We start from the raw sequence: 9,247 nt of genomic DNA, 5'->3' as shown, positions 1-9,247 counted from the left end.
AGGCTTGCTTTGGGGGGAGAGGGGGATATTCACTCTTTCAGGCCACTTTCCAGAATTCTGAGAATTCTGGATAGAGGAAGAAGGCTGGAGTTTGAGTCCTGGTTCCACCAGGGGCCCCACCACTCCTCAATTTTGTTTTCAGTATAAAATGTGAAAAAGGATCATCTCTGAATTGTTGAATAAATAACCTATCTTGTAAAGTTATTGTCACAAAATAACATTTGAGAAAACCTAGAAACTTAACAATGGTATGAAAACCTAAGTTACTATTACAAGCTTTTCAATGAAATGCAGATTGCCTTGCCTAGAAATATATGCTTTTTTTTTTTAGCTCAAAGGAAGTGTTGGCCACTTGTGCATTGTTCAAAATGGAAGCCTCTCTTTCAAATAGGCACAGATAGAAGCGACGGCGCTGTCTTCAGAATGCTCTGTCAAGAGACCCCGCAGGATTCCTACTTGTCCCAGGGGTGCTGCACTTAATGCTGCAGCCTATCCCCGGGGGACGGAACCCCCTCGCACCTGCGCAGTCGTGCAGACTCCCTGGGCACTTTGGTAGCGGGCAGGGTAGGCCCCCTGAGACGTTCCTGCAGGACTTAGGGGGCTGGGAGACCAGGAACATGAGGGCTTTGTCTGAAACTGTCACCTGGGCACCAGAAAAGTCAGCTGCCACATGTGCTGTGTCCGATCTTGGAGTCACTTTGATGACTTCAGTTGATGAAGTTACTGAGAACCATGAGAGAGAGACAGAGAGAAAGAGAGACAGAGAGAGAGAGGGAGAGGGGGAGAGAGGGAGAGAGGGAGAGAAGCAACGTGCTAACAGGATGAAACCCACTTACCAGGTGAATGAATGAACAAGCAAACAAAAGAGAGAATTCAGGGGCCGGAGCCTAAACTGAGTCAAGTACAAAAAGAATAAGCTTACCTACCCACTCAACATTCCTGTCCTCCCATCTGGACGCCGAATGCCTATCACCCACGTTCCAAACAAAGTACATGGCATGTGGGAAGATAGCCTATTCCAAGGATACAGTTTGGGGCCAGTGATGCTTTTTGGGGGGCCTTAAAATGGTCAAATGCTAAGCAACCAACTTCTGGGCCAACAACTTTGGAACCTGGGTTTCCCGGAAGCGAGCAGGCGTTCAGGCACCGCCAGGGGGCAGCAGTGAGAGCGGCTCACCTGAATGTGAAGAGCGTCCCCATGTCCAGCATTGACAGCAGCTCCGCTTTCGACTTGGGGAAAGAGAGCCGGTAGCGCAGCGTCTCAAATGCAGGGATGATCATCGCTTTCTTGGTGTTGGCGAGGTCCAGCTGGATGACAGACTTCCTGAAAAGAGAGGGCGGGTGGGGACAGGGTCCCTGTGAGGCCTTCCCACTGTGAGGGCAGGGAGGTGGAAGACAGAAAGCCCGTCAGCCTCTCAGTTTAAAGATGGGGAAACTGAGGCCCAGGGAGGCCAAGCAGCTTTCCCAATACCCCTCTGGAGTCCAGGGTAGAACTGCTGCCTCTGAGCCAGAAAGCGGAGTCTTCCCGGGCAAGTGAACGGCAGGCAGGCCTGATGGGAGGGGCCGGGGGACCCGCCCCCCCTTTGCAGTGCATGCCCCTGTCAGAGCGACGTATAGTAGACAGGTCTCCAAGGAATCACAGGATTAGAGCCCAGCCTGCTGGGTCCACTGGACTGGCCACACACTCCTGCTGCACCTCTGGCCACACGGGGGTAGCTGGACACCCCGTTGACAGGAGAATCACTAACTTGGGCATTTCTGAGTCCTGTCTCTATGACTCCTCAACCCCTTGAACCCTCCAGACCCTGAGCCTTTAAACGAGCCACCTCCACCCCATGCAACCAGCACCTAGTACAAGAGTGCAGGTGTCGGTGGAAAGTTCCCCACCCTCTCCTTCGCTCTGGCCTTTGAGCCTGGCCTGCTGTGCTCCTGTGAGACCCAGTCCCTTCTCGTCTGGATTTGTCTGTCAGCTCCCAACTCTGTGGCCATCACACGAACAGGAGGAAAGGGCCACCGAGGGCCCCAGAGCAGGAGGCTTGTAAAGAACACAAACAGAACTTTAATCCTGGCTCTGTTGCTGTGTAGTAAGTCTTGCCATAATTTAACTTCTCGCTACGTCAGGTTTCTCCTCCTTAAAACAGGGCACTGCATCTACCTCCTGGGAAACTGAACAAGGTGACACACATACTGGCTGGCACACATGGCACATGGCAGACTCATGGCCACAGGTGGCCACTCCTGTGATACAATGCTGTCATTATTCCCTGGCTTGATCTTCCCTGAACTCTTTTGGCCATGAACTTGGTACTTCATTCTGCCTACCTACTCAGACCACAGACCCCTGGGCCTCAAGGCCAGCATGGGCTGTCTGCTTGTACTCTTTGAAGTAGAGAAAGCAGTCTCCTTTGGTGTAATGCGAGGCACTGGAAGCCATTTTGTAAAATACCGGAAGCAGCAGCCCTCCGTAGCAATCTGTTAAAGTCACTTGACTCAACAGGACTTCAACCCGGTGCGTAAGCAGGGACCAAGGCTGACCTCAGAGAGCAGTCATGGACCCATCAAAACAAAGGCAACCTGGTCAGATCGAGGAAACCACCCTTGGGTAAGGGGCTGCACCATTTCCCAGTGGAGAGGGGATAGTTACGAGATGGACTGTACGTTGATGTTAGCATCCTCTGATTATCATTCATAGTTCACACTTGATAATTATGCTTAAGTTAATTATATACTAAATGCTATATGGTCCTCATGTCACGATTTCAGGGGAGGGTCATAAAGGGTGACACCAAGACAGAATCTGGGTGAGCTCTACTTAGCCGGTTGGAGGGCCAGAGGTTTGGGGCAGCCTGTTCGGGCCTGCATTCCTCTCCCCGTTTGTCTCTCTGAAAAATGACTTCACAGTTTTCAAACACCCAAGAATTCCTCATCCATGGCCAGGCATTCTTTTTTATATAATCCTTCATTTGACACAGGCAGAGCTGGGGCTTGTCACCTTTGTCCCAGGAAAGGTGTGTACCTTATCTATTGATTCTGGGTGTTGGGGATGGGACACATGTGTCTGAAGAATATTCTTGGGCCAAGATGACAAAGTCCCGAGAGTAGGGAGGGAAAGTGTCTGGGCACAGATGGGTGGCCGCTATTCATTCAACAATTGCCGACCACTTACTATGTGCCAGGCACCGTGCTAGGCACTTGGTGAGTGAGCAAAACAGCCAATTTTTTTTACCCCCTCTGGTACTTATATTCTTAAGTGTTTCAAGATGTTAAAAGCCCACGATTGCACATGCAGCTAATTACTTTAAGACACGAATGTTATGGAAATAGAGTGGGAGGTTAGGATGGCTGAATTATAGAGGGAATGGGTCTAAGTGTATACACACATGCACAATAGACATATAGAGATCTAGAAATGTGGATGTCTCCATCTATAAAAGCCTCAAATTACTATCACAATCACGGTTGTTAAAGTAGCCACTTCTTAGAGTGCCCTGCTCAAAGATAACTTCCCCCTCATGGCCCCTGTGCATAAGGGTAGCTCCCAGGGTGATGCAGCTCTACAGGGGGCCCTGGGCAGGGCAGAGTGTTCAGGGGTAGACAGCTGACTCAAGCTGAGCAACTCCACTTCTCACTCTGGGAAATCTGGACAGAGAAGCAGAGGCTGGAAACCATGGAGCTGACTTATACTCATGTCAGCCAGCACTCTGAAATTCTAAACTTCTGCTGTACAGTGGTCCAGAGCCGCCTGGGTTAATTATGGTCTCAAGTATCAGTGTTGCAAATCCTACTTTGATCTTACAAGATTTGCCACTCAGCGGTTTTGTTTGTTTTGTTGTCCTTTGATTTCTTTTTAATTAAGCTGCCTACTGTTGGTTTCTGTTGCTTGCAACCAAACAAGCCTGAATGATACGGTGCAAGGCCCAGAGTACACAGACCCGGTCAGGCAGCGTGCCTTACACGATGGAGTCCTAGAAAGCCTTATCTCCCTCTTCAGAGACAGCATCAGGAGTCTTTCTGCAAATTCCCTTTAATCTCGCTGAAACACAAACTGCCATGAAGATGGATTTGTCACTCGATAGGTCCATTTTCAGACTCCGTTCAAGAAGGTTTTGATATTGATGTCCTGAGCAGGTCTCATTATGAAGTTGTTTCAGCAAGAAAGTGGAGGCGGGGTACCGGCTCTGAGCACAGCAGCTCACTGAGATGGTGACGGGAGCCTGGGCCCTTCTGCCTCTGAGTCCATCCCACCCTGGCCAGGGCTTGCTGACCGCCTAGCGTTGCATAATTAGCTGCCACCGTTTATCCGGAAAGCGCATCCTGCAGGGGGTGGAGTGTTTCCAACGTACAATCTTCTGGGAACAAAGGGGCGGTCCACAGTCTGGTGAGGTGAGGAGGCTGGACTGGGAGCGGAGAGGCCTGAATTCTGTAGCCAGCCCTGACACGCGGCGTGACTTTTGGGTCACTTCATTCACCCCTCTCAGATGGCTACATCTAGATGATTAAAACGGAAACATTTTGGAAGGCAGTCTGGTGTAGGAGCCATCGGACTAACCTGGTTTCTATCTCTGGCTCCACCACGCCTCCTAGGCCAGTCTCTTTAACCGTTCTGAGTCTCAGAGTTCCTGCTCTTGTTAAACATTGTGACGAGGAAAAGCACGAGAGCAGGTGGGAGTGGTTGGGGCCACGCCTGGCGCATCGTAAGCGCCGCGCGCATGATGGTCGCTGCCTACGATGGTTAACGGTATGTGCCAACTGGGCTAGGCTATGATGTCCAGCTGTTTGGTAAAACACTTGACTAGGTGTTGCTTGTTGCTGTGAGGTGTTTTGTGGGTGTAATTAATATTTACAATCATTTGACTTTAAATAATAATCCTTATGCTCAATAATGTGGGTGGGCCTCATCTAATCAGTTGAAGGCCTGAAGAGCAAAAGCTGAGGTTTCCTGGGAAAAAAAGGCATTCTGTTTCAAGACTGTCGCATAGAGGTTCCAGCCTGCTGGCCTCGCCTATGGATTTCAAACTTGCCAATTCCCACGGTTCCTTAAAATACCCATTCATCCATCTGTCTGTCCATCCATCCATCCATCCATCCATCCATCCATTCATCCAATTGGCTGTTTCTCTGAAGAATCCTGAATGATACATTGTCGTTGCTTCTTGTCCAAGAACCCCTCAGAAACATTCGCAAACCTACTACAGCATTTTTTGGACGGAATAACTCTTAAAAGAAACTTTAGGTATCCACTGAAGTCATTCGGACCCCAGCTGGGGTAATGGAAGACCCAGCAAACACGAGTGATTTGAAGCCAGCCAGTGCTGGGTTCAAATCCCGCCTGTCACGCTCTCTTATGACCTTGGGCACGGTGCTCAAACTCTCCATCCGTAACATGGAGATGATAATGCTCATCTCTTGTCGATCAGGGTTGCTGTCAGGATGAAATGAGAATCGCTCTAGAGCCTGACAACAGTGTCTGACGTAGGATGACTGATTCCCAAATGAGCCCCTTTCCCTCTTTCCTGGGTCAGCTTCCTGGCGGGCTCATTGCAAGAGGGTGAGAGGGGGCAGAGGACTCAGAAAAGGCAGCGGGTTGCTATAGCCAGGGCAGATGTTTGGCTTGCCAGCCTGCTTGTGTATGGAAACAGTTCATGAGATCTCAGCCTCTAGCCAGCTCCCTGAGTCTTTCCTCATGTCAATCACAGTTCAAGCGTTCCTGACAGAGCAAATTCACCCCGTCCGGTCTGCAGCGCTGACCAGAGGCAGAACTGGGAGCAGGGCAGTGCCTGTCTTTGAAGTCCCGTGTCCGTCCCCCCCCCGGTCTCCTTTCAACTTACCCAAGTATGTAAATAATTCATAGCCTGTTTTGCTCCCACCTGGTAAAACCAGTGAGCAGGAGAGAAAATATGAGTGAATACCTGGCTTTCTCTGCCAGCCAAGGGGGCGGAGGTGGCCCAGACTAGGGGCTCTCATGAGGCTCAATGTTAAGTCGAAGAAACAGCATGAAAGGGCAGACTGTTAGGTAAATGGGCTTCCTGGTGTTTAAAATTACCCAGCTGATCCTGGCAGTCAATCCTGTGCACACACACACACACACACTCCCTCTCTCCATCTCTCTTTTTAACCCCATCCTTTGCCCTAGAGGCAGGTCTCTGTCACCAAGGAAACAGCCCAAATGGCTGGCATGAAGAGATTATGGGCAAGGATCTCAGAGAAATAAGAAACAAGGACATACTGCACAGCTCTGACGAGTTCACCTCCTCAGCAGTGAGGGCGAGGGCTCTGGGGTCAGGTGCTTAGGTTCGCACCCTGGCCAGTTACTTAACCTCTTTGTTTTGTTCCCAAGTCTCCCTATCTGTAAAGATGGGGGTGGCGATAGTGGCGGTAACCTCAGAGGGTGTTTGTGAGGGTCAGATGATGTAGAGAAAAATGCGAAAGCATAGCCTAGTTTCAATAGGAAGCAGCAGTTTGGGAATTATCTCCTGTTCGGGTCTGTCTCTACTGGGGGAATAGCAAACTCAGATGGCTGCGGGGCCAGGCCAGTGATGGGAAGGACTGCGTGGGCTGGTGGGGACAGAGCTGGCAGGATGGTCGATGGCACTGGCCACCAGGCTTCAGGGTTGGGGAGACAAAAGGGAGGAGAAGGGCCGGGGACGCGATGACCCAGGAAGCTGTGCTCAGCACCTTGATGCTCTTCAACTCCAGCTGTGTGGCTGCCACGTGGGTTTGTGGGTTTGCGGTACCAATGTGGCCAGATATTCGGATGTTGCGGGAAAAGCCCACTAAAATGATTTTCAACACATTTGAGGGCTGGATCTCTCGCAGGGGATGCCAGTTTGAAGGGAGGCTGAACAGTGAGAAAAAGAGCATCATCTTTTAAATCAGGTGATGTAGGGCCTATCTTCACCCTACCGCTTCACTAATTGTGTAATCACGGGCCATTTTCTGAACTCTCTTTTGTTTCCTTATCTTGATAATAATAAATACTTCATAGACTTGGTGATTAAGGGAAGTAAGATAATATATTCATTGATTAATGAATATTTATGAAGCCAGACATAGATCTTGGGTACAGAGCTGAATGAACAGGTATAACCTCTGTCTTTACGGAGCTCAGTGTAGGGAGCAGGGGAGACAGACAGACATGCAGCACTCGGGTGCAGTCATAGAGAATTTCCCATCCCTGAGCTGTTTTCCGACTGAGCAGCAGTGGCTAGCCAGGTCAGGAGAGGGGGTTCTGGGTATTTGCAAAGCTCTGGAAATACGGCAGCATACAGGGGTTGGAGGAAACTAAATTTCTTAAGAGCATGCCTGGTACATTGTAATAAATGGTCATAAAAGTGCTTACATGTACTCAGTATTCACTGTGCTGAATGTTTTATATACCGGTACGTTCCTTCTTTAATCTTTGCAACCGACGATATAGGTACTTGTATTCCCAGTTTACCAATGAAGACATTAAAACTCTGAGAGGTTAAGTAACTTGTCTCGTAAGAGTAGTTATCATCTGTGCATTAATGAAGGCTGCCCCAGCTTAGAAATAAGCTGGAAAGATAAGAAAAAAATCACAGGGTCTAATTGGGCCAAGTCTGTGAGGCTGGTGGCTCTACAGTCGGAGCAACGGGCTTCTTGGAGTTTGTGGAGAAGGGAGCTGGTGGCAAAGAGGTTAGGAATGGAATGGGGGGGGGGCGGGAAGGCAGGAAGCTGCAGCCTGCGTGCTACGCGCCTTAAATGGCCATCTCATCCCCATGGCACATACTACCGCGTAGCAGCTAAATGGGGCAGAGGCCAGAGCAGTGGCAGTATTTGGAGATGTGGAGTGATGCGCACTGGCCTACTGGCTTCCTGAGCCTCCTACACAGGCGATTTCCTTTCTCTGGAACTTCTCAAACTACTAATAGTCTGCCATTAACTCCCTGGAGGTAGCCAAGGTCAGTGACACCCCCCTCATTGTCAAATCGAACATTCTCGTCTTTAAGACGCCTCTATTTGGTGCTAAAGACCACTTCCTCTGTCCTTAGCTTCCTCCCACTCTCTCTGGCTTAGACCAGGGTAGCTGCTTTGGGCGTCAGCCCTCTGGATGCTGGCTACCATTTGGGTACCTCTGGCTGTCTCTATCTCTTGGGCAGGGGTAAGGGGTCCTCAGGCTGCGCCCACCTGAGGTTCTGCTCCCATAACAGAATCAGCAGAGCCGATTTCTTTGCGGAGGTGCCATGAATGGCTAGGCTGATGCTGACAAGTGACAAACTGCTGGGAACCACGGGGCTGAAGGCCCTGGGGCTGCTGTCAGGGTTCCAGGAGAGAGCGAGACTTGTTGCCTCTGAGAGCCTTGGATTTCCACAGCCTGGTCCACACCATCAAAGGTCAGAGAGCTCGTTGTTTAATCAAATCCAAGTGGTAAGGAATCCAAGCTCTTCTCGTCCAAGTTCCCAGGGACGTATATGAAAGTCATATGAAAAGGGGATGGGAGGAGGGAAAGAGACTTGTGCTGGAGTGTCCATCTGTCCCAGAAACTGCAGCACAGCATCATGCTTTCGTTAAGGCTTTGTGAGCAGCCAATGAGAGGCCTGCCTCCCTGCGCCCACTTCTGCTGGGCTGGACGCCTCCCCTTTGATGACGGGCCGTCCTTGGGACTGGTTCATCCGGGCTATTTCTGTCACAGGTGGCGGCGGTGGTGGTAACATGCAGGATGCTTGCTTTGGTGCCTATCAGCTCTGCTAGGCTTGAGGTCAGGGACAAGCCTCATTCATGGCTGTGTTTCTAACTCTGGCCCAGTGCCAGGCACACAGGTGGTGCTCAATAAATACACAGGGAACGAAGGAGTCAATCTGTCGTTGTCATATGTGGGGGACGGGATGGTATTGTGAAGAGGGAGGGCCCCCTGGAAATGAGAGCTGGGCTGAGCTTGTAGATCTGCCACTTACACACATAGGGCCTTTGGGCAAATTTATCTTCTGCGTTTTAATCTTCTCACTTGTTTAATGGGAACCAAAGCACTTATCATTGACTAGGGTGTCATAGAAAGGTTTGTCAAGCGCCTAGCACAGTGCCTGGTACACGGAGGGCACCTGTAACCGTGTGTTTCTTCCTTCCTGGGTCCTTCACGGACTGTGTACATTTGCATTCTCCTGTGATGCTCATACGGAGAGGTGGGTGCAGCTGGGTGATTCCTGTTTGAAGAGAAAGCTGAGGCCTGGGTCTGAGATTCACCCACACTTTTCAGATTTCAGCTTATTCCTGAACTAGCATGTGGGCA

The 9,247-nt window shown here is 50.2% G+C and overlaps 1 protein-coding gene across 1 annotated transcript in view; it reads right to left on the bottom strand.

The window, feature by feature from the left end:
• The window catches only part of LARGE1 (LARGE xylosyl- and glucuronyltransferase 1), a 491,262-nt gene that overhangs the window by 9,798 nt on the left and 472,217 nt on the right, over positions 1-9,247 (bottom strand). Inside the window, exon 13 of the mRNA XM_019642580.1 lies at positions 1,178-1,324. Coding sequence (XP_019498125.1) covers positions 1,178-1,324 — 147 coding nt within the window. The remainder of the gene's footprint in view (positions 1-1,177; positions 1,325-9,247) is intronic.

Source organism: Hipposideros armiger, unplaced genomic scaffold (assembly GCF_001890085.2).
Source record: "Hipposideros armiger isolate ML-2016 unplaced genomic scaffold, ASM189008v1 scaffold_71, whole genome shotgun sequence".
Classification (NCBI taxonomy): domain Eukaryota; kingdom Metazoa; phylum Chordata; class Mammalia; order Chiroptera; family Hipposideridae; genus Hipposideros; species Hipposideros armiger.
This window is presented reverse-complemented; position numbering and strand designations above follow the sequence as displayed.